Here is a 25,564-nt window from a genome sequence, read left to right as displayed (position 1 = left end):
TCCAGAAGCAGACTCTAAGAATTCGTGTTTAACTGAGGATTCCACGATGCATTTTATTAGGAAAGTGCAGATGTGAAACCACAGAAGGAAGCCTATGCAGAGTGCATTCATAAACCACCACCACTCTGGGCAACCATGCTGGTTTCTGCTGGGGACCTTTAAAAGATGGTATGGAACCCATTATCTCACTCAAGGGGTGCATCTCAAATATTCAGTTGCGTCATTTCTCTGGACAGCAAGGAAGCTGGATATGCATCCTCTAATTCTCATCCGCCATCAGCCAAAAGCCACTCCCAGCAGCATGAACTCCAGAGCACTTCAAGCAGAGGGGAAACCTTAAGAAGGTGCTTGCAGTAGGACCCCTACTTGTGGCATGTGCAGGAATGTAAGTGCCCAAGGGATATGGGTAGGGCAGAGACACCTTCTGTTACACACCTGATGGTTCCTGATTGGCTTCTCACCCTTCGGCTTTCAGCAGCTCATGGTGTTTTCCCGTCCCTCACAGTCCTTGACGCAGATCTTCTCTCTGCTCCATCCAGAAAATCTAGCATCCTTCTAATGGCCTACTAGTTCTAATATGGAACCATTTTGTTCATTATTGACCTAATTAAGAGCCAAGAAATGTCAGTTCCTTTATGGTTTTTATATCGAAAAGGTTTCATGAATACAATCAAAGAAAACACTTGGAGATTCAAAGTTCTTTTTATTTTCAACAACAAAAGTAACACAACAAAGAGGAATCAATTCACTAATATATAAATCTAACACAGTCCTTAGCACAAAATTGTTTTTAATAAATAAAAACACGTTACTGATAACTGAGTAAGACTGTTCTTAAGACTCTCTAGGGTTTTGTGTGCGTTTTAAACAAAACTGGGTGGTAGATAAAGAAACACGTGCTACAAGTACGACTGACAAAGACTGAAAGAAAAGAACAGCCAAAGGAGCAGGGTCCCCAAATATTAAGTTAGCAAAGGGAATATGGGATTTTCAAAGCAGTCTAGAAATCAGAGCTCACTAGGTGATGCAAGGGTTTAGGATCGTCCAAGTTCAAGACCTTGTAATTAAATCTTCCCACATATCTAGATCCTTGATTTGGAATCTATCATAATCTAGAAGAGTTTCTGCCAAAGGATAGAGGCTCTTTACTCTCCTCTTTTGACTTTGTCACTAGCTCCTGAAACCAATATATAGCAAGGGTTCCGTTCAGAAAAGGATTACTACTACAAAGACCAACCTCTGTCTGGTGTGGATTTCCCTTTATGAACATACTAATACTGCCAGGGACAACTCTAAATATATCAAATGTCTTTTACTTATATCCTCCTACACAACTCTGCTTGGCTACAAAATCTAAGACTCATAGAGCAATGGCAGCATTGGTCAGAAGACAAGTGTCAGTTCCAACGACAACGTTGACAAAAATTTTTTTTTAACCTCTCTTGCCACATCTTTTTTCTTTCCTCATTGTCTTGCCAATTACTTCTTTCGGAATTCAATCCGCCGAGCTACATTCTGAGCACCAAATTTTTTGACCAATGCATCTCTGGCATCCTCGTCATCTTTTTGCAAATCTAAGTCATCCTGTCGGGACCAAATGGGATACCCATCAGCCCTCTGACCGGACTCTAAAAAGGAGGAAGTAGCCTCCAACTCACCACTATTTTTTAGGAATGCCTGTGTAACTGTTGACAGATCCAAGTTAAACTTTTCCATTAACTGCCTGATGATCTTAATGGCAGCTCCCACCTCTGGTGGAGAAACTTTTTCTTCTTCTTCTTCTTCCTCATCCTCATCAGGCTGTGTCTCCGAGTCTTCCTCGGGTGTAGGTGGATCATCATCACACATTGTTATGTGTATTTCAAAATCGGGGCTCTCATCAACCTAGAGAAAGTGATGAATACGACCAGTTCCTAATTACCAAGTCCCAAACATTCTTGCGATATCTAGTCTCTCCCACCACCTTGCTTGCCCTTTTCACCCCAATCACATTGGACTTCCTTCAGTTCTTCCAATACGTCATGCTCCTTCTTATACTTACTCATGTTGCATGTGTGTATGTAAGTTTACGTACATGATGGGTTAAGGGGAGGGGAGTGTCTGTGTACGTAAGTGGGGGATATAAGTGTGCTTATGTGCACATTATGTGTATATACATGTATACATACAACTATGGTATTCCAACAGAAAATGAGAAGCTACAGTAAATAATGAAAAATATGTGTATGTGCATACGTGTCCACGTGTACACACATGTTCATTAGGTCATTTTTTAAAGTTTGACTTCAGGGGCATCTGAGTGGCTCAGATGGTTGAGTGTCCAACTTCGGATCAGGTCATGATCTCACGGTTTGTGGGTTCAAGCCCCACATCCAGCTAGCTGCTGTCAATGCCAAAGTTGTCAGCACAGAGCCCACTCTGAATCCTCTGTGCACCCCTTCTCTCTCTGCCCCTCACCCACTCACGCTCACGCTCTCATTCTCTCTCAAAAATAAAAACATTTAAAAAAACAAAACAAAAGAGGTGCCTGGGTGGCTCAGTCAGTTAAGCATCAGATTTGGCTTAAGTCATAGCTCGCAGTTCCTGAGATTGAGCCCCACACTGGGCTCTCTGCTGAGGCCACTGCAGATCCTCTGTCCCCTTCTCTCTCTCTCAAAATAAACGTAAAAAAAATAAATACAATAAAAAATAAAGAAAAAAAAAAAAACTTTGGCTTCAGTGTCAGATTGTAAGCTCCCTAAGGACAGGAACTGTATCTCTTTTACTCTCATCACTTATACCCCCAGTACATACCAATACCTTCACTTAACTACTCAAAACACACAGATGTATGAGCAGACTAGGGTCTCCGTACTATACTACATTTAGGCACATTACAAAGCACGTTATGTGAGAAGAAACCTACGTAGACCATGCTTGCATTTCAAAGTTTATGGAAAATTGACCAAATATAAAACAAAACTCAGACTTCAAAAGGCAACAATCACTAAATTCTGCCAATTCTTGTGCATTCCTTCATTCACCAATTATAGATCTTTAAATTATTTTCCTAACAATGAGGCCTGATCACTTCCCTTTACAATAAGAAAAATTAATTTAAAAGATCCTTTTTCATGGAAAAAATATGCACATATAATTGAGTCTTCCTTTTAAATTACTCCTCACTACTTTATAGTTCCTGCCTTTCCCTGTAACTATGATCAAATATGGGACTCCAACAGAGTATCAGAAGCTAGACCAAATAAGGAAGCGTTAAAAAATCCCAAAACCACTCTAAGTACACAAAAAGCTAAACTTGCTTTTAAAAAAAAAAATTAAACTCCTTCAAAAATTGCATTTATTTTCCTGAGAAGCACAAAAATATTTTCAAAAGATAAATCCACAGTCTTAACTTTGAAAACCTTACACTGTGATCAAAGTATCCAAAATAGGATGATGTCTACTGTTTCAAAATAATTCTCATCAGGGGCACCTGGGTGGCTCAGGTGGTTAAGCATCTGACTTAGGCTTGGGTCAGGATCTCACAGTTCATGAGTTCGAGCCCCATATAGGGCTCTGTGCTGACAGCTCAGAGCCTAGAACCTCCCTGGGATTCTGTGTCTCCCTCTCTCTCTACGTCTCCCCCACTCACACTCTGTCTCTCTTTTTCTGTCTCAAAAATAAACAAACACTAAAGAAAAATTTTTTAATAATTCTCCCCAATTTTTCTCCCTCTCCCCCTTTTTTCTAAGAGACAGAGAACACACACGCACACATGTGCAGGAGAGAGGCAGAGGGAGGTGGAAAGAGAGAATCCCAAGCAGACTCCATGCCCAGAGCAGAGCCTGACGAGGGGGCTCGATATCACAAGTGAATCATGACCTGAGCCAGAATCAAGAGTCAGATGCTTAACAGCATGAGCCACCCACACGCCCCACCCTCAAAACTGCATGCCTGAAACCAAGATCAGTCCCACTTTCCATTCTCCCACTCCGAACCTTACCTTTCAGGGCCTTAGGTGTACAAAAACTAAATGCAATAACCAATTTTAAAGAAGAAGAATAGAAGGAGAGAAAATAGGAGTTAAATCTAGTCTACGTACCACAATCTCCTCAAACTCCCGGGTGGCTTCTACAAGCATCTTTTTGACTGCTTCTTCATTCTCCTTGATCTCTTCCTTTACATATTCTTCTTCAGGTAAGTCTGGAGTTCTCTTATTCTGTGGTTCTATGAAAGAAAAGAACAGCACCAGATTACAATTAGCATCTTTTGCAGAAACCAAAAATACAGTGCTCTGTGAACTCTGAGCCAAAAGTGAGCCTGTACTTTTTTTCTATTAGAAGACATCAGTTTTTCATCAAGATAAGAAAAACATAAAATACACATGTTCAGAAATGTCTACTCTTGCTTCTGAAGAGCTGTACTATCCAAATGGTGATATATTCCTTAGATTGTAATACGGAAAATAAAAATACTCTTCAAGCATAAGTCATTTTTTGGTTTGTATTTATCCATAGTGCAAATTAACAAAACTGCCATAAACTGGATTCTCTGGGAAGCAGATTGTGAGATGGAGATTAACACATGGTGTTTAGTAGGGAGTGACCCAGGGAAAACCACTGTTGAGAAGAAAGCATGAGTGGGCAGAGAGGGAAGCTGAGCTGTGAAAGAGTTCCAACAAAGCCTCAGCTGAAACCATAGGGAAGTCTGAACTAGGAAGTCCCTTCAGAATCAACTGTGTTGGGATGTGGGAGCCATGGCAGAACTCTGCACAGATCAGTCCCTAAATGCTAGCCAGCCTAAGATGTCAAGACTTTGGGTGAAGCAGCTCTCCCAGCTGAAGACAGATGTGGAAGGTACATCACAATCTACCACATACCATCTAACAGAAAGGAGGCCCTCCTAAAGCTCAGCATCCTCCTCTTTCTGTTTTACTTTGTTCTCTTAGCATTTAACTGTGCTCTCTTTTCCACTTAACAAAAACTGACTGCTATGGGGCAGCATAAAGAAGTTTTTTGTAATGGAACTCTTCTGTATCCTGATTTAGGTGGTGGTTACACAAACCATATAGGGACTAAAACACATAACCAGAAAATACCATGGTGGTTCCTCAAAATACTAATCATGGAACTACCACATAATCCAGCAATTCCACTTCTGTACACTCAAGACAAATGGAACCAGGGTTTCAAACAGGTATTGGTACACCCATATTCATAGCGGCATTATTCCTAACGGCCAAGATACGGAAACAACCTAAGTGTCCATCAGTGGGTGACCACATAAACAAAACGTAGTATACACAATGCAGTGGAGTATTATTCAACCTTATAAAGGAAGGACATTCTGACACATGCTACAACATGGATGAGCCCTGAAAACACTGTGCTAAGTGAAATGAGCCAATCACAAAAGGACAAATATATGACTCCGCTTACATGAGGTAGCTAGAAAGACCAAATTCTTAAAGACAAAAAGTAAAATGGTGATTGTCAGGGGCTGGGGAAGGGAGCAAAGGGGAGTCAGTGTTTAATGGGTAGTTTTCCAGTTTTAGGAGAAGAAAAAGTTCTGGAGACAGATGGTGGTAATGGTTCCATAACAATGTGAATATACTTAAGGCCACCAAACTGACCACTTAAAAATGGTTAAAAGGACAAATTTTATGTAATGTATATTTTACCCAATATCTGTAGATATTACCCACTTTGTTAATTTTTGTCAATCTGATAGACAAAATACAATATTTCCTCGTTCACTTTCCTGAAAAACATCACCATGCACGTTTGTTATTTCATTTTCCATGAGTCAGAAGTCCATGGCTTATATCATGCCTCTGTTCAGGGTCTAATTTACTTTTATTTAATAACAATATTCTGCATTTGTTTATTGCCATTTATTTCCTTTTCTAGAAACTTCTTGTTCCATTTCTTTTGTTCACTGTTCTGCTAGATTTTCTTTTACTAACTTCTGCAAGATCTTTGGACACTAAGGAAACTAACTCTGTTCCAATGTATTAGGAATATTTTTCCGGTTTGCTGACTTTTATGATGAGAAGTTTTTAACTTCAAGTAATCACATATATACAACTTTTTTTTTTTTAAATCTTCTTGGTTTCAGGACTATTACCACGCACATATTAAAAAATATACTCAAGGCAACCTACTGAATAGAAAGAAGTAATGGGGCGCCTGGGTGGCGCAGTCGGTTAAGCGTCCGACTTCAGCCAGGTCACGATCTCGCGGTCCGTGAGTTCGAGCCCCGCGTCAGGCTCTGGGCTGATGGCTCGGAGCCTGGAGCCTGTTTCCGATTCTGTGTCTCCCTCTCTCTCTGCCCCTCCCCCGTTCATGCTCTGTCTCTCTCTGTCCCAAAAATAAATAAAAAATGTTGAAAAAAAAAAAAAAAAAAAAAAAAAAAAAAAAAAAAAAAAAAAAAGAAAGAAGTATTTACAAGTCATATATCCAATAATCCAAAAAGAGGTTAATAGCCAGAATAAAGAACTCATAACAAAAAACCCCAAACATTCCAATTTAAAAATAAGCAATCTGAATAGATGCATTCCCAAAGACATACAAGGGTCCAACAGGCCCATGAAAGGATGCTCAACATCACTAATCATCAGTGAAATACAAATGGAAACCACAATGAAGTATCACCTCACACCTGTCAAAATGACTTATCAAAAAGACAAGAAATAACAAGTATTAGGCAAGATGTGGAGAAAAGGAACCCTTGTGCACTGTTCGTGGGAATGTAAATTGGCATAGCCACTACAGAAAACAGTATGGAAGTTCCTCAAAAAATTAAAAATAGAACTACCATATGATCTAGCAATACCACTTTGGAGTATCAATCTGAAGGAAATGAAAACACCGATGTGAAAAACTCCATGCAACTCTACGTTCACTGCAGTTTCACTGTATTATTTACAAGAACCTAGATATGGCAACAACCAAAGCGTCCACCGATAGATAAAGATGTGATGTGCATATACACTGGAATACTACTCTGCCACCAAAACAAGACAAAAAACAACAAAATCTTGCCACTTGCAACAAACATGGATGGCCCTAGAGGACATTATGCTAGTGAAAGAACTCAGACAAAGAAAGACAAATACCACGCTGATAAGTGGAATCTAAAAAAACCAACCACACAAAACAAAACCCAAACTCACAGAAAAAGAGAACAGGGAGGGAAGAGGGTTGGCATGGGGCACAGGGCAGCAAAATGGATGAAGAGCATCAAGAGGTACAAACTTCCAGGTACAAAGTAAGTAAGGCAGGGGGCTTTAACATGCAGTAGAGGGAATACAATCAGTAATACCGTATTAACTTGTATGGAGACAGACAAAAACCAGACTTACTGTGATGATCAGTTTGCAACATATAAAAACGTAGAATTACTAGGTTGTATACTTGAAACTGACACTGTAGGCCAAATGTACCTCAGTTTTTAAAAAAGATCAATAAATAGCAGAATTAAAAAATAAAAAAGTATATTCATCTATATTGTTTGTTTAAATAATATCTACACCCAACGGTAGGGCTTGAACCTATACCTACAGTCCTGACATCAAGAGTCATATGCACTACTGGCTGAGCCAGCCAGGTGCCCCTCGTCCTTATTTTCTTAGTGATTTTAGAATTTTAATTTTTACAATTAAATTCTGATCATCAAAATTAAATTACAGTAGGGTGAATCCAGCTTAATTTTCTCCAAGGTTCCAAATGGCCTGCCCATAGTCCCAACCCTACTGGATTTCAAAGCAAAGCCCCATGCGATCTACTTCACCCATACGCATAACCTTATCCTCTCTCCTAGAATTCTCCCCCTTGCTTTAGTCCATTTTAGCCACACTGGTCTGTTGCTCCAAGAACACACCAGCCATATTCCCACCTCCAGGCCTTTGCACTCAATATTCCCTCTGCCTGAAACACCCACTGATAACCACCTGGCTTGCTCTTTCCTTTGGTCTCTGCTCAAATACAAGCTTTTATAGTGACTTTCCTTATCACCCTATAGAAAACAACCTCCTCCCCAGCCCTTACCCTGATTTTATTTTTCTCTATAACACTTACCACTGCCCAGCTAGTATGTTAAGCTCCATGACCGCAGGGACTTTTATTTATTGTTATATCCCAGCAGGATAACAGTGTCTGGCACTCAAATATCTGTTGAATGAATGAATCTGAAATGTCACTTTTACCAAAAACAAAATTCCTACTAAGCATGCTGAACAGGAGAAACAGATTTACCTCCCCATCTCGAAATGTTATATGGAATCGCCACATAAGGGGGGGGGGGGGGAGACATGCTTCTTTAAACAAAAAGGTCAGTTTAACCTGTCAATACCGGTTACATGAAAAGTGAAGCATCTTAACAGTTTTGCACTGAAGCCCTAACCGCACCTGAATCCCAACGTTCAGTTCAACTACATTAAAAACGCACTTCACCTGAGCGAGACCAGGAAGATCATTCCAACTGACGAGAACCTTCTGTGAGTACGCATAGACGCCAAAACATGAAAATAAACTGGTCTGGCATGCCTTTGAAAAAGCTTACACTGACTCTACCTGAACAGAGAGAAGTATTTGTGGAAACCAGCCTCTGGAAAAGATACGGTTAACAACACATTGCCTCCGGGGAAGAAAACGGGGTAGCTGGTGGCTAGAATCAGGTGGAATGTCTATCTAGCCTGTTTGTACCATTTGAGCATCAAACCACGTCAGCTACCGGAAAAAGGTAAATCGAAGTGCGAGTAGAAAATGGTGCAATTTTACCCGGATGTCTAAAGGGGAGGGGGAGGGCCGGGCGACGCTACCGGAGACGCCAACATGGACACCGGACCGAAGGGGGGAGGAGCCCCGCCCCCACCCGCACAGGTGCAGCAAGAGCTCCCGCGTTCGCGGCAGAGACCTCACCCCCACTATCGGCGGCCTCGGGGTCCTGCTCAGCTTTCCGCTTGAGTTTCTGGGAGGAGGGGCTCACTGGGGCGTCCCCCAGCAGGTACTTATGCTCCTGGCCCCGCAGATGCTTGAGGTAGCGGTCCTTCATGGACTGCCACGAGTGCTGGGTAAGCGAGCTTTTCTCCATCGCCTTCCACAAGGCGGTGCCGGTGACGGAGCTGGGCGAGCGGGCATTTTCCTTCACGTACGTCAAGATGGCCACGTCGTCCGCGTCCGTGAAGACGATGCGCCCCGTGGGCGGCTGCGGCTCGGGCTGCGCGGCGGCCGCGGCGGCCGCGGCGGCGGCGCCCCCCTTGGCCGGGGCCGCGGGCTTCGTCTCGGGGGCCTGGCCGGCCGTCGAGCCCAGCCGGTAGGCCTCCAGGTCGAGCCTCTCGTTGCGCTCCACGCAGTCCAGGATGTACTGCGTGGAAATGAAGTCGCCCGAGGCCTCGGCCGCCGCCTCCCCGGGCTGGGCCAGCAGGACGGCCCCCGACTCCTGCACCCGACATAGGGTGCCGCCGCCGTGCAGGATGAGCGTCGACAGCCGACGCTTCGCCGGGCTAGGACGCACGTAGAAGGACATGGAACTGCCATCTTCCCTCACGAACAGAGTCGAGGAATGGGTGGGCCCGTTGGGGTCTTTGCCCAAATCCATCGCCTCCGCCATAGCTGACACCAGGCACCACGACAGCGGTCCCCCAAACAAGCCTCTGACGCACAGAGCGAACCCGAACGAACGACGGTTCTAGACGCGTCGGCCGCGAAGCCCCGCCCTGCGCCTGCGCAGTAGCAGCGCGCGAAGAGCGCCCGCCCCCTCCTCTCGGAAGAGGCGGAGATTCCGGCCGTGACCTGGAAATTGCTGTGCGACCCTCGTCCCTTTTAGGTCGGGCCCTCGGGAAAGATGGCTGCGGTGCAGGCGGCTGAGGTGAAAGTGGACGGCAGCGAGCCAAAACTGAGCAAAAAGTAAGTGTCGCCGTTGAGTCTTTAAGGTCTTTGCGCCCGGACAGTCCGGGCTAGGATGCGCCTCGAGGCTCCGGCCGAGGCGGCTGTTCCTATGGCCTTCCTGCCGGTTCTCGTGGGTCTGGACACGCCGGACGTAGCCGCTAAACCGCGAAACTACATTCCCCAGGTTGCTCCGGGGCCCGGCTCTGGCGGAGTCCTGTCGTCGCATTCCTGGAGTTAGGGTATACAGAAAAATGAGAATTGACTACAGAAAAACGAAATTTACTCCTTCCTTTACCTCCTTCTGGAAAAAAAAAAAAATGCTTTCTTTTATTGCCGAGCCACGCCTCGCTACCATTGGAAGGAAGTTAAATACCCGAGCTTTTCGGAAAGACCTTGAAATTTTCCTTGGCCTCACCTCGGCTTTTCTGAATCTTATGTATTAAATGGATCATTTCTAAAACTGTATTGTGCACCTAAATATGTGGATTATTTAAAGGATCTGTGAGTATTGAGTGAATGACCGATGTCCAGTAATAGAATATGAGTCCACCAGTCTACTAGGTGGCACTTTCAAGCACTGCTGGATAGATCTTAGTTACCCACTCTCAAATCCTTGGTGTGTGAAGCTAAATAGGAATGTATCAAGAGTAGCCGCCCTTTAACTGGCTATGTTTTATATTCCTGGATGTATACCCTCTCAAACAGGGTTCTTCAGTTGAAGCACAGAACACAAGCAATGATTTGTTTTTTCAGTACTCCCAAGGAGGGGCATAACTAGACTATTCCAGAGGCAGGAGAAAAGTTAATTCATTACAAATAATGGCTGCCTTACCGCATTTGGGCTCCGTTCTTTTCTGAATCCTGATGGAATAGGCCCTTAACCAGTAAAAATTAATTTTCTTTTTGTGTCTCTGGATTTATGCTTCAAATATTCAAGAAAAATGAGAAAGGAAACATTAAATTTAATGGTTTGATGGCACCCTTCTGAAGGTAGGATACACATCTCTATAAATGTTTGGAACCTGGTCTCAGACTTCTGCCTTTGGGAAAATTGACTCGACTTTGATCTGTTACATAAATATAGTTGACCCTTGAGCAACTCAGAGGTTGGGGCACTGACCCGCCATACAGTGGAAAGTTTGAGTGTAACTTTGACTCCCCCAAAATTTAACAGCCAACTGTTGGCTGGAAGCCTTATCAATAACCTTAAGAGTGGATTAACACACGTTTTGTATGTTAGGTATGTTGTGTGCTTTATTCTTAGAATTAAGTAACTTAGGGAAAAGACATCTCTTAAGGAAACCATAAGAGATGGGCACCTGGGTGGCTCCGTTGGTTAAGTGTCCAACTCTTGATTTCGGCTCAGGTCATGATTTCACGGTTCCTGAGTTCGGGCTCTGTACTGACAGCACAGCACGGAGTCTGCTTGGGATTCTCTGGCTCTCTTTGTCGCTGGTTCTCCTCCCCCACCCCCAGCTTGCTCAACAGACTGAGCCACCCAGGTGCCCCCACCCTACTACTTTTTAAAGCAGCTTCTATATGTCAGACATAATGCTAGAACCATACAAACTTTCTGTCTAATCTTAATAATAACCTTGCAAAGAAAATATTAATGTCTGTTTTTCAAATTAATAAACTGAGGCTCTGGGCGACTGAATACGTTGAAGTGTGCACACCTAAAGTGTGGTCTGTCGCTGATCGAGGCTCTGGAACAGAGATCTAAAACCCAGTCCAGAACTCCACAGCCCATGCTCTTTACCCTGCCTGCACCTTACCTCCCCACATTGTCTAAGAAAATCTGCTGTTAACGTATATAACTCTAGTGACCATGGGCTAAAAGAATTTTTTTTAACGGTTAACATTTCCTTCTGTATCTTAATTGTTCTTGGGACTTCCTTGGTCTGCCTCTTCATGAGTACCATTTTATGCCAGTTATCTTCTTCAAGTTTAAAAAGAGATGGGCTGCCTGCCAGGTGACTCCTTCCCAAATGAAAGGTCAGATTACTGTAGTCCAGGATCCTTCCTGAAATTCTCCTTTCCTCCTTGTTCCTAGAGCTCAATTAAGTCTTATCTTTGACTCAGAGGTGCTTTTGTGTGGCTTGCTTTTAGCTTCATCTAGAGTTTGCAATTGATAGTGACATTTCACGTGCTTCCCATTGCCATCTTTGTCACCAGGGTTTTTTAATCTCCGAGAGAGAAGCCACATGTCAGGGGCTTCGGAAACACCGCCTCAGGTCCTGTCTCCTATTTTCTAGGTTGTTGTGATCATTTCTACCTTTAAACTATGGGTTGCCTTACTCCTGAGTTTTAACCCAGATATGCACCTTTTTACCATAGCAAGGACAGAATGTTGTCAGTTACGGTTGCAGCACAGTGAGTTACAGGGTTGTCCTCAGTTAAGAGGGTCTTCAGTGGAACACTAAAAGGTCGCGCAGCCTCCCCTACCCGTAAGAGTAGGACTGCTGGTTGGGTGTATATGTACTGTTTTGTCCCATCTGACACCACATCTCTGTTTCCTGTTAGGTGGTGGTAATCATTAGTTCCGGGGTGTTCTGCCATGTTGACGCAAGCTGCTGTAAGGCTTGTTAGGGGGTCCCTGCGCCAAACCTCCCGGGCACAGTGGGGGCAGAGGGAGCTGCGACTGTATCAACTTGCTCCTTTCACAGCGCTTCACAAGGACAAGCCACTTTCTGATAAAAGAAGGTTGGTGCCCTTACCTTCGTTGTTGCTCTGGGAGCAAAAATCCTTCCTTACTTGGGTCCTTATTTGTTAAGCCTCTGACTCTTTGCACTTGTTGCTAAGGAAACAAAGAGCTCTACTGCCAAAACCAATAGTGGTTTCTCATTTTCTCTTTAATAAATTCAGACTCTCACTCTAAATTCTTGAGATGACTTGTGGATCTTATTCTACAACAGTGCCGAGAACAAACGTTCCCTTTCCTGTCTTTCTGAACTTGGTTTGCTCCCGAGATTAATTTGATTTCTAGTCTTTGTTCTATCTCTAGGATCTTTTTGAATTTCCCTTAGGATTAATTTGATTTCCTTTAGGATTAATTTCCATTCCTAGTTGAATGGAAAACAGGTTTTTTATGTTAATGCCAGGAAGAACCAAATAGGCTCTGATGCCTACTGACTGAATTACAGCACAGTAAGCCTAGCACACAGTTCTGGAATGATTGTATTTAAAACTGTTACAAGACAAATTACATCCAGAGACGCCTACTTTGAAGCCCTCAGAGTCCGTTTTCTTAAAAATTAGTATTTCACATCACCAATTTATTTTTTCGATTGAGTCACTCTAAATTCATACTGAAAATTAAGAGTGTGCCATAAAGCCAGATAATATACAAGCATGACTTGGTGTAATTTGCTATGGTTATTATATAATATTCAGCTAACATTGGTGGTTTGAAAGAATGACCAATTCTGTTTGAATACTGAGGATATCCTCTACACAAATCTGTTTGGTTTCTGGGTTCAGATAGCAAGATTTCAGATCAGAGTGTAGATAGTGAGAGATTGGACCAGCAGTGTATCCAAATCTAAGATTTCTTTCCTGGGTGGAGAGAATAAAGGGTTTAAGACAGTGAAGGATACCTAGAATGGCTCTCATTTGCATGTTAACTAAATGCTAAGGGCAGGTCCTATCTTTGCATACATTATTACAGTCTTCACATTTGGGGAGGGGAGTGTCCTCTGTTATTTACATTTTACAAATGGGAGGTCATGTGCCCAAGGTCATGTAATTGCTAGACAGGTATGTCAGGATTAGGTCCCAGGCAGTCTGACTCCAAGGCTGTTATATTACCCCCTACTCTATGCTGGTTTGTACACTGTTCTGCCCCATTTGTTGTCTTAGGTCCGGCTACAGTAGACGGGGAGGTCAACACTGAGAGTCACTGTTAATACACTGACCAATGCTGAGGGAGGGATTGTCAATGGTGCGTCTCCTTGAACTCAGAAGAGCCACCTCTCCGTTACCCTAACCTACCCCAGACTAACCCACTCCTTGGAGAGGTGTAGGGAAGGGTGGCAGACAGAGCCAGACCATGTTGCCTCTTCGGTTTTCCTTTGTCCTGGGGTACCCTGATTTTAGTTTGGGTTCTCATGTTGGAAAGCAGAGGGTGAGGAAGATCTTTCACATCTTTATTCTAAGCTTATTTTTTCCTTTGTTTCATTCACGTATAGAGTTGACTAAGAGACTAGAAGTGGAGGTGTAGCACCAGGCAAGAGCATTTCCCCCAGGCTGTTCATATTTTTGATCCGTGGTTATGGGGCAGAACATAGTAGAGGACTCTTCAGGTATCTGTCACATTGAACATTTGCATCTTGCCAACAGTGAGCTAAAGAGACGCCTGAAAGCTGAGAAGAAAATTGCAGAGAAGGAAGCCAAGCAGAAGGAGCTCAGTGAAAAACAACTAAGCCAGGCCACCACTGCCGCTACCAACCACACCACTGACAATGGTGTGGGTGCCGAGGAGGAGAGTCTGGACCCAAATGTGAGTCCCCTGGACCACCACTCTGGCTGGGCAGGAGGAAGCTTCTGATGAAGCTTAAGGCAAATTCCTTGGGACCAGTGACTAAGAAGAGAAATAGGAACTGAAAACAAGCTGTGAACCCTGGGTTGCTGCAGATGGGTTGGGGGAAGGGGCGGTGGGAGGGAGCTGCCACTACGTCTGGTTAAAGGCACAGGCAATGAGCATTTCTCTAATCAACTCCCAGTAGGTGGTTGGGAGAATCGGTACTTCCAAGTGACTGATTATTCTTCCCTGAAACTGGCTGCGCCTCATAACAAATCCAGAAAAGGTATCTCCGTAAAGATTGACTAGGGTTTACTCTGGGCCAGAGATTCGCAAATTTTAGTCCATAGACCGGATCCACCTTTCCTTGCTTTTAATCTCATCTGTCCTCCCTGGTTTTGAAAATTGTATTGGAGCACAACCATGCCCATTTTTTTTTTATATGTCTAAGGTTATTTTCACACTACAACAGCAGAGTTGAGTGGTTGCATCAGAAAATGTGTTCCTTTTTTACATCCTCCAGGCCCCAGAGTCTTGTCTTGGGGAAAAGTCTGACATGTAGCCAGGGGTAGGAAGGTAGGAAAAAAGGTAAGTAACTCACTGTGCAGATGCATCCGCAAAAGTGGCAACCAAGGCCACCTGTACAAATTAAACTTAGTATTTTAGGCAGAATTCCCATTTTCCTTTTCATTGAATCTTGCATTTTGGAATTCTGGCCTTCGTTTCCACCTATGGATTTAGCCAATGTGCATATTTTAAGTGCAAATCTCACTCCCATCTTGGGATTTCAAAGGTGTGGAGGGCTCAGTTAAGGAGACCTCACTGTATTGGAGCCACTCTGGGGCAAAATACGGTACTCTGCTAGGTGGGCCACTGGTATGATCGGTCAGGTTCCATTTCTCAGAGGCTCTTTTTTTTTTTTTCTTTTTTTTTTTGTTAATAGCAATACTTCAAGATCCGTAGCCAAGCAGTCCACCAACTGAAGATCAGTGGGGAAGACCCGTATCCACACAAGTTCCACGTAGACATCTCGCTGACTCATTTTATCCAAGAATACAGTCACCTGCAGCCTGGGGACCACCTAACTGACATCACCTTAAAGGTGGCAGGTAGGAGGATTCCCTGGCAGTATGCTGAGCTCTCACAGGAGACAGGCCGCTACAGCAGCACAAAGAAAGTTCTGGGTTGGTCTTGCTTTCAAGTAGCCTGTGTCGCAGGCTCCTACTTCACGAGGGACAGTGCAAGTATATCCATTCACAGAAAGAAGTAGAGCAGCCCCGAGACACGAGATTGTGTTCCAGACGAGGTGATGCAGCAGAGGAGGGGGCATTCTCTGAGGGGAACTCCTGACCTGATGCCGCTGCTACTTCATCGTCCTTTATGAGGACGTCCCCTTACCAGTGGGGCCACAACCCCATGTTCCTAAAAATTCCCACCTGTGGCCTAAGAAGTTTTGCACCGGGACTGTGTTTTTAGAATATTGTTATTTTGGAGTTCTAGCATCTTGCACAGGATCTTTCCTTAATTTAAAAAAAAAAAAAAAAAAAAAAACCTGGGGCACCTGGTTGGCTCAGTCCATACAGCATGAAACTCTTGATCTCAGGATCATGGGTTCAAGCCCCACATTGGGCTTAGAGGTTACTTTAAAAAATCTGTCTTTATTTGCCCCCCAAAAATAATAAAACTACTAATTGTAGAAAATTTGGGACGTTCTAGGAAGCAGAGAGGAATTGAATTACCCATAATCCCACTACCCAGAGAGAACCTCTGCCAGTACCTAAATGCCCAAAGCTTAAAGTCCAGTAATTCTACTAAAATATGTCTTGATGTTAGTTGCTCTGAGTCTATATTCTCAGGTACAGAGTGCCCTTTAAAAATGTGTTTTCAAGTTTTTTAGGAAATTTTTCTTCAATATAATTTTTTTTTTTTTTGTTAATTTGGGAGGGAGAGCAAGCACAGGAGCAGGAGAAAGGAGCAGGGCGGGGGGGAGGGGGTGGCGGGGGTGGGGGGAGAGAGAGAGAAAGACTATCTCAAGCAGGCTCCACACTCAGCGTGGAGCCCAAGGCGGGGCTCGTTCCCAGGACACTGGGATCATGACCTGAGCTGAAATCAAGACGTGGACACTCAACCGACTGAGTCACCCAGGCACCCTTGAATATATTATTTCTTTGGTTTTCTTTTGAGACTCCTTTTATTCATATGGTGGATTTTCAATATGTCACTTTTTTCTCAAACCTTTTGTACCTTTTTCTTTACACTTTGATGTTTAAATTTTGTCTTTCTTTCCTCTGGGTTTCTCTTAAAGCATTTCTATATTCACTCTTATTTTCTTTTAGTTCAGTCTTCATTCCTGAAATGGTTTTTTACTTTATTTCTGATTTTTTCATGTGTCCCCTCATTACTTAGTTTCGATGATTCTAATGTGGGTATTTTTGTTTCACGGCATTTTCTTAATGTCATTCAACTTACTGTGAAATGGAATTTTTGTTTTTTCTGGGCATGTCCTTCCTGAGTGCTTTTTTATTTAATAACTGGTATTTGATCTCAGTACTTTTATGTTGCTTATTTTTATGTGAAATTAGTTTTCCTCAATGTTTTCTTTTTTAATGTTTATTTTTGAGAGAGAGACAGAGTGTGAGTGGGAGAGGGGCAGAGAGAGGGAGGCACAGAATCCGAAGCAGGCTCCAGGCTCTGACCTGTCAGCACAGAGCCTGATGTGGGGCTTGAACCCACAGACTGTGAGATCATGACCTGAGCAAAGTCAGGCACTTAACTGACTGAGCCACCCAGGCCTCTAGTTTTCCTCAGTGTTAAGGGAAGCTTGATTCAAATAGCTTTTCCAGCTTCACTGAGCTACCTTTTCTGTTGTTTTTGTGAAGTGTTCAGAATTACAGCAGCTTGCTTTCTGAGATACCAAGGCTCTCTTCCCCTTCCTCACTTTTGTCGGACCCCTTTGTGGTTTCCTGGTCTTTTCCAGTTTTACGGGGCCTTGTCCTAGAAGGGAGCCCTGGTTAGTAAATTAAGAATGTTCCTGGGGCTATGCTGAAGGGCTTCAGCCCCTTTAGACCTTATGCAGCCCCAACTCCCTCTACTCACCCACGTGGCAGTGGGCACATCTCCTCCTGGGTTCAGCTGCTGTCCTCCAGTTAGCTGCCACGTTTTCCAGTGACTACCTATGGCCGATTTGGAGATTTCCAGTTCTCAGACTCGGTAGACACCCCACAAAGGCTCCCCTACAGCTTTCTCCCATATGGGGATCTTTGGTGGTTTGCCCCACTGCTTGTGTTTGGGGATTCTTGGGAGTATCCTCCCACATAATTTTGTTGTAAATGTTGTCCATAGCTTTTTGGCCTTGCCTGTGTAGTTGTGCTTTTTATTTTAATGGGAGGATTGAGGTAGAGCCGAAAACTATGCTGCCACCAGCGCTGCGGTTTTCCGGGAGTCCAGTAAACAACTTTAAAGCCAGGTCTTGCTGCACTTCTTTAACTGGTTTAAGTAAGATTTTTGTCATGAAGGAAAAGACTGGGCTTAAGTCTTGGGCTAAAATCGAATTGTTCTGGTCTATGTTGATAGGACATTCTACCTAGACGTAAACATTGCAGAGGGAACTTTTTGGGCACTGATGCCACAAAATGGCTTCTCGTTCTATCAGTGTTTTTGTTGTACTTTTTCTAGGTAGGATACATGCCAAAAGAGCTTCTGGGGGAAAGCTCATCTTCTATGACCTTCGAGGAGAGGGGGTCAAGTTGCAAGTCATGGCCAATTCCAGGTATGTAGAAATACCGCGTTGCGGGCCTTTCTGGATTGACCCAGGGCAACATGGTTGGGGACCACGTGATCTTCCTTTCTCATTGGCATTTAAAGTTAAAAGCGGGTTATGGTTGGGTAAGGCTGAAAAGAGAATAAAAAGGCCATTTGGTCACCTAGAGAATAACAACTGCCCTCAGGTTGTGCGGCAGTTACAGATAAAAGATAACACTCTAGCAGTTGACAGAAGAGTCTAGATTCTTCCCGGGCTCGCCCAAACTGAGCACCAGCAGTTTAGTGAGGATTCCAGAGGGCAGTTTTAAAAACTAAAGCAGTGGTTGGTTTTAATTCGGAATATCATACACTGAAGTACGGTTTTCTTTCACTCAGGAATTACAAATCAGAAGAAGAATTTATCCATATCAATAACAAACTGCGTCGGGGAGACATAATTGGAGTTCAGGGGAATCCTGGGAAGACCAAGAAGGGTGAGCTGAGCATCATTCCCTATGAGATCACACTGCTGTCGCCGTGTTTGCATATGTTACCTCACCTCCACTTTGGCCTCAAAGACAAGGTAAGCTCTGTGGCCTCCTCGCTGTGGTCTGTCATAGCGTTGAATTAGACTTGGCAATGATTTCTGTCTGTTGCTTTTGCTTTAGGAAACACGATATCGTCAGAGATACTTGGACTTGATCCTGAATGACTTCGTGAGGCAAAAGTTTATCATCCGCTCTAAGATCATCACATATATAAGGAGTTTCTTGGATGAGCTAGGATTCCTGGAGGTGAGAGAGTTCTTACCTGTCACGATGAGCTAGCTGCCTTGCTATGCCTGCCTCTTACTATTCCTTCTCTTCCCTTTTCCATGTCCTGTATCCATACTATTCACGCTTAGCGAAAAGTCCCTTTGATGGCCAGTGTCTTTGTCCCACCTTGTTTTTTTAGTGCCCCGATGAGGAAGGCAGGATTTGAATTCTAAGATAATGGACAAAGTGTAGGGCTGTCTACCTACTAATGATGTCATGTTCATTGAGTTACCAACTCATTTTGCTTTTTTGTAGCATTAAGAAAAAAAAAAAACCCTTTTAATTATATGAAGAAACGTAAGTACACGTGTAAAACAAATTCAAAGAAACAGAAACAAAACTGAAAGTCCCCTTTTGTATCTCCCAACTCACTTTCTTCCCCAAACTTGAGTTTGATACATATCGTTCCACACCAGTTGCTATGCATATATAACTACATACTGAGCATGTTCTATATGAGGTACGTGTGTAAACAGTTTGGAAGCGTTTTAATTTTTGTTTTAAACATAAATGAGGTCACACTACATGTATTCTGACGGACCTGCTGTTTCCTACCCCCCCCCCCATAGACATTGGACCTTTTTGCATGTCTATAACTAATTCAAAGAACATAAACAGTTCAACTTAACAGTGTTTATTAAAATATAATTTATAAGTTGTGGAAGTTTATGGTACTGTGTTAATGGTGTTTGGTATTAATGGAAATTGAGACACTTCTAGAAAATCAGGACATCTCTACTTCTTTTTTTTTTTTTTTTTTTAACATTTATTTATTTTTGAGACAGAGAGAGACAGAGCACGAATGGGGGAGGGTCAGAGAGAGAGGGAGACACAGAATCTGAAACAGGCTCCAGGCTCTGAGCAGTCAGCACAGAGCCCCACGCGGGGCTCGAACTCACATACCGCGAGATCGTGACCTGAGCCAAAGTCGGAGGCTTAACCAACTGAGCCACCCAGGCGCCCCAGGACATCTCTACTTCTTTTGTCAAACACTTGCACGTTACTGTTAAACTTAAATTTCACTTAGGTATATAACCGGCTAAACTATATCCATGCACAACATGAGCTACCCCCAAGGCCTCTGGTTTGCGGACCTCTGTCTGAGCACTCAGTGTATCTCCCTGTCTTTTAGATTGAAACTCCCATGATGAACATCATCCCAGGGGGAGCTGTGGCCAAGCCTTTCATCACATACCACAATGAGCTGGACATGAATTTATACATGAGAATTGCTCCAGAACTCTACCATAAGGTAATAAGTAAGAAGATGCCCTGTTCCTGGGAGAAACAGAGGCCAGAAATCCATTGGCTAGATAGATGTAGTTAGAAATAAAAGGAACAAAAAGAGTAGAACAGCCAGGAGAGTATTCTAATTTGGCACGCCTGTGAGCCTTAACACTTCTGGAAATTCTCTACAGGATCAGTAGAGCATTGCGGGTCAGAGGGCAAAGGGATTGTCTTTCTTAGGTGTATAGCTCCTCCTAACCTGCCTTGGTTCTCATAATATTTTAGGTTTATTGTCTTCCTTAGATTAGGTCTGATTTTAGTCTTTTATAGAAAGCTTGATATCTGTCCAAAAATTGGAAATAAAGATTTATAAGTCACCAGAGTAAATACCAGAGACTGTCATTCAAGGTTCTTAGTTGCAGACAACAGAACCTGGTGTAACTAGTTTAGGCACAAGAAAAATGTATTCAGATACATAAGGAAGCTCACAGTCCCAGGAGGATCAGAGAATCAGGCTTGGAGACCACAGGACTAGGAATGATTCTCAGGCCCATCTCAGGCTCTTCCCATGGAGAGCCCAGATTTTTCTACTTGGGACAGCTAACGCAGCTCAGAACCACAGCACTATCCATTAGGACCTCTGCAGTTACTACCTCTAAAAGCTAGATATCTCTGGCCCCCTTCTCCAGGAGGAATTCTGCAATATCTACATCTTCTTTCAGTAGCATTCAGAAGTTGCATGGGCATGTCTGGTGGGGAGCTTGAGTCACATGCCTGCATCCTAACCCCAAGAGAGGCCTCTTTCTTGGGGAGGCTCACACTCACAAGATGGGGTGCTGTCCTGACAAAGGAAGAGTATTCAGAGGTCCTGGGCAGCCAAAACGAATGATGACTATCCACTACGAGGGTCTAAAGAGAGTAGGGTGTTCGACATTTGGGTAGAGAACTGAAAACATGCCTCAGCTGTGAAAACCAAATTAGTTTTGTAGACGGAAACTTTCCAGAGTCATTGAGATTAGCTGCCATGACCTTGGCCATGTGTTGTTAGATCCTGGTGGTTGGTGGCATCGACCGGGTTTATGAAATTGGACGTCAGTTCCGGAATGAAGGAATTGATTTGACTCACAATCCTGAGTTCACCACCTGCGAGTTCTACATGGCCTATGCAGACTATCACGATCTCATGGAAATCACGGAGAAGATGATTTCAGGTGACCTCTCCTATTCCCTTTTTTGTCTTTCACATGTGTCTGAACGGCTGGTGTGCTGCTTGTAGGAGGACTTCCTGTTGGTCCTTTTCAAATGGTAGATTTCTTTCCCAGGGATGGTGAAGCATATTACAGGCAGTTACAAGATCACCTACCATCCAGATGGCCCGGAGGGCCAAGCCCATGAGATTGACTTCACCCCACCCTTCCGGAGAATCAGCATGGTTGAAGAACTTGAGAAGGTCTTGGGGGTGAAGCTGCCAGAAACCAGGCTCTTTGAGACCGAAGGTAAAGTGATGCACTCCTCCACTGAATGGCCCTCCTTTCTCTTCAGCTTTGAATTAGATGAGATCAGGGCTAGAATTTTCCCACACTGTTCTTTTCATACATTTTTTTTACTGGGGTAATGTGATTCTTCTGTCCTAACTTGTACATTTGTATTACAGAAACTCGTAAAATCCTTGACGATATCTGCGTGGCAAGAGCTGTTGAATGCCCTCCACCTCGGACCACTGCCAGACTCCTTGATAAGGTGACAGACCGTGCTCTTCGAGTACATGCCCTCATCCAGTGGTAACCAGCCCCCTGCTCCCTGGGAAGGTGAACTCCACTGTGGAGAACTAACTTACACAGCCTCACAGGAAAGCCCTAATGAGAGAAATAAGAGAATTAACCAGTTTTGAACTGCTCTTCTAAGCTCTGTACCGGGTAGTTACATAATCTCAGTCAAACCTTACCAGCCATGGAGAGACTTATGATAAACCCTTGTAGCATCCGGTAGTGGGTAGGAGCAGAGTCCTTCTGCCAGGACTGGAACAATCAAAATGCCATCAGAAGGGATCTGTAGCTCTGCTTTGCTTTCTCCTTAAGCTTGTCGGGGAGTTCCTGGAAACAACATGCATCAATCCTACGTTCATCTGTGATCACCCGCAGATAATGAGCCCTTTGGCTAAATGGTAAGATACAACGTGGTTTTCCAGTTACCTGTTGCTGCGTAACAACCTCAGAGTTATAGTGGCATAAAACAACAGTTCTCAAGATTTTGTGGGTTCACTGGGTAGTCTTTCTGCTCTACAAAGTGGTAGCTAGGGTAACCCAAGCAGCTGTAACTGGAAACTCGGGCACCTTCTTTCTCCTCCGCTGGGTTCTTGTTCCTCCAGGGCCTCTAAATGTAGCTAGCCTCTGTCTGGGGCAGCATAACCTGAGCTTCCTTACATAGTGGCCGGGCTCCAGGAGGAAGGGTTCCAAAAGAATAAACCCCAGTGTGCAAACACGTATCAAGCCTCTCCTGATGTCCCATTGTCCAAAGCAAGTCATACGGGCAGCCCAGAGTCGGTGTGACAAGGCACAGAAGGCCATGAATTCAGGAGGTATGGTTCAGTGTAACCATTTACCACCCACGTGTGTTGTGAGGATGACTAAAGCTTCCTTGTGTCTAACTCTCCTCACCGTTGCACCAAATGGTTTGGTGCTAGAGTGCATACAGGCTTCGGGTCTCATCCGTAACAGTTTTGAGTCAACTAGAATCCAGGAACTCCTGTGTTTGTACCAGATGTTATTAGAGAACCTGTATGTTCAGCCTCTCCTTTGGTCTCCTATCTCCAGGCACCGCTCTAAGGAGGGTCTCACTGAGCGCTTTGAGCTATTTGTCATGAAAAAGGAAATCTGCAATGCCTACACCGAGCTGAATGACCCTGTGCGGCAGCGGCAGCTCTTTGAAGAACAGGCCAAGGTAAGGAAGGAGAGTGCGAGTCAAAGGCATTTACTTCATCATGTGCCCACTCACTAGAAAATATCAGCCTTAACTCTGGTCTGTGTTACTGTCTGCATCTCTTAATGACTTCAACAGAAATGAAGGATAAAGCCACAGGCTTCACTGGAGGAGGTCATATTTCAAGATGGAGAACTTGACTAGTTTGGGCCTTAGAATTTCCACATAGGAGCTTAGACATGATAGTGTCTGTGTGGGGAGTGTGATACTTGCCTTGAAAATACGTTTGCGTAAAAAGAACATAATTTTTCTTAGATGGTACATTTATTAAGGTGGGTTGGGGATAAGAGGCAGATAGATTAACGAAGACCAAGCCCTCACAGGCTGCCTGTGATGGCTGGTTTCAGGAAATGAGGGAAAGACTCTTAGGAATCCTTAGTCTCTGAAAATCAGTCTCCTTGGACTCACCAAGTTGTCCGGGACAGTGGAGGTGTTTTCATTTCACAGAGAAATGCGCTTGTGTTCTGAAGTGGGGATCGCCAGACTTGACCGGGTCTTTGAAAGAAATGGGTCCATCCTAAAGTTACTGGGAAACCAGTTCCCAACAAGTGCTTGGTTTCCAGAGCATTCCTGGAATGGTCATCCCTCTAAACGTGTTAATGTGCTTGTTCAGACACTGAGAGACAGCGTGGCCTGAGACAGTGTCACTGTTTGGTTCTCTTCTAGGCCAAGGCCGCTGGCGACGATGAGGCCATGTTCATAGATGAGAACTTCTGCACTGCCCTGGAATACGGGCTGCCCCCCACAGCTGGCTGGGGCATGGGCATCGACCGTGTCACCATGTTTCTCACAGATTCCAATAACATCAAGGTACGTAGTGGTCTTCCTGCCACACCCACTGCCCTGCAGGAGCTCTGCTCTCAGGGGCAAGGCATGGTGGGCCTGGAGAGCAAAGGAAGGGCTTCAGGCAGAGCAGTTATACATGACTCTACAGGATGACGACCAGAGGGTCTGACATTATGAGATTTGGGTTTTTTTCTACCTGAGGCAGAAGGAATACTCATTGTTCGCATTTCTTGAGGATCCAAGGAACACACCAGGCCCTCTGCAGCCATTATGTCATTTCACTTAAGTCAGCCCTATGAGGTAGAGAAACTATCGTTATCTCATTTTTGCAGATAGGGAAATCCTATTTTAAGAGAACTCTGTGTTCACTCATTCTTTTTTATCTTCTAAGCTGAAATACCAGCACAGATCTCTGAATTTGGGTGGCAACAATAACCAGAAGCAAAAGGAATGGGTGGATGGCTGTGAAAAAGAGCATGCTTCTTCCTTCAAAGTGATTTTCTCTCCTGTAGGAAGTACTTCTGTTTCCTGCCATGAAGCCCGAAGACAAGAAAGAGAGTGGAGCCACCACGGATACATTGGAAAGTACAACAACTGGTACTTCTGTCTAGAAAATAATAATTGCAAGTTGTGTAACTCAGGCTTCTCTGCGTTTCTGCACAAGATCAAGGACGGCAGGGGAATTTTTGTGTGTTGCTGTCCATTTGACGATCACCATTCAGTTGGGCCGCCAGACGAGAGAAGAGGAATTAAGAATTCCTTTTTACTCCTTGTTCCCAAATAAACCATTTGTCTCTACTCTTGTCTCCTGACTATTTACCACGGAATGTCAGCTTTTACTCAGACAGCTGGCCTAGTGCATGGTTAGCATTATATCACTTTATTCATTCAAGTTTATGTTAATATCTGCTCAGTACCAGGCATTTTTCTAAGGGATTAAGGACACAGCAGTGAACAAAAGGCAAGTCCCTGCTTTGATGGAAATTTCATTCTTTTTTTAGGGGTTGAGGGCAACTAAATAAAAATATGTATTTCTGGTAAATACTAAGAAGAAAGGGGGGTAAGGGTACAGAGGTGCTATTCTAGAAAGAGGTGGATGGGGACAGTGCTATTTTAAATATGTGATCAGGGAAGACTCTTCTAGGTGACATTTAAGTAGAGAGCTGGAGACACGTCTAAGGGGAAGGGCAATCCAGACCAGAGGACTGCATTTTCAAGGACCGGCAAAGGGTCTGGTGTGGCTGGAGGAGTACGGAAAGATCCCTGTAAGCCATGCTGAGGAGTGTGTGTTTTATCATGAGTGATGTGGGATGCCATTGGAGGGTTTTGCATAGAGGGCTTTCAAAATACTGTTCTAGTGAGCACAGGGAGGGCAACAGTGAAAGGGAGATGACAGTGCCAATGGTTTAATGTGACAGAGATGCTTACAGACTCTACCTGTTCCTCAAGTCGATAGAATTTGGTGATGGGATGTGGATCAGGAGAAAAGAGTCCAAAGATGATTTCAAGGTTTGGGGCCTGAAGAGTTGTCCTTTATGAAATGGGACAAACAGGAAGTGCAGTTTGAGAGGAAAGGTAGAGTGTTAGGTTTTGGACATCATTTGGCCTCAGGTGGGAACAGTACGATG

General features: G+C 44.0%; 2 protein-coding genes across 4 annotated transcripts; one reads left to right on the top strand and one right to left on the bottom strand.

Moving 5' to 3' along the window:
• Positions 1-683: 683 nt before the first annotated feature.
• On the bottom strand, positions 684-9,703 carry LOC102960816 (TERF2 interacting protein). Its single transcript, XM_042968410.1, has 3 exons — positions 8,901-9,703; positions 4,082-4,206; positions 684-1,884 (listed from the first exon to the last, which is right to left on the bottom strand). Exons 1-3 carry the CDS (start codon positions 9,589-9,591, stop codon positions 1,480-1,482), a joined length of 1,221 nt encoding a protein of 406 aa, XP_042824344.1. The 5' UTR covers positions 9,592-9,703; the 3' UTR covers positions 684-1,479.
• Positions 8,504-24,734, top strand: KARS1 (lysyl-tRNA synthetase 1). Of its 3 annotated transcripts, none has more exons than XM_042968409.1 (15): positions 8,504-8,721; positions 9,808-9,887; positions 14,208-14,367; positions 15,332-15,497; positions 18,064-18,157; positions 18,526-18,712; positions 18,798-18,923; positions 20,077-20,196; positions 21,220-21,382; positions 21,494-21,667; positions 21,826-21,911; positions 22,250-22,335; positions 22,985-23,111; positions 23,817-23,960; positions 24,449-24,734. In XM_042968409.1, the coding sequence occupies exons 2-15, from the start codon at positions 9,826-9,828 to the stop codon at positions 24,545-24,547; spliced, it is 1,794 nt and encodes a 597-aa protein (XP_042824343.1). In that variant the 5' UTR covers positions 8,504-8,721; positions 9,808-9,825; the 3' UTR covers positions 24,548-24,734. The 3 variants fall into 3 exon arrangements, with proteins under 3 accessions (XP_042824343.1, XP_007083410.1, XP_007083409.1); XM_007083347.2 differs by lacking the exon at positions 8,504-8,721 and adding an exon at positions 12,393-12,572 and having other exon boundaries at positions 9,794-9,887; XM_007083348.3 differs by lacking the exon at positions 8,504-8,721 and having other exon boundaries at positions 9,742-9,887.
• The last annotated feature ends 830 nt before the right edge of the window (positions 24,735-25,564 follow it).

The sequence above is a fragment of the Panthera tigris genome, chromosome E2 (assembly GCF_018350195.1).
Source record: "Panthera tigris isolate Pti1 chromosome E2, P.tigris_Pti1_mat1.1, whole genome shotgun sequence".
Lineage (NCBI taxonomy): Eukaryota > Metazoa > Chordata > Mammalia > Carnivora > Felidae > Panthera > Panthera tigris.
This window is presented reverse-complemented; position numbering and strand designations above follow the sequence as displayed.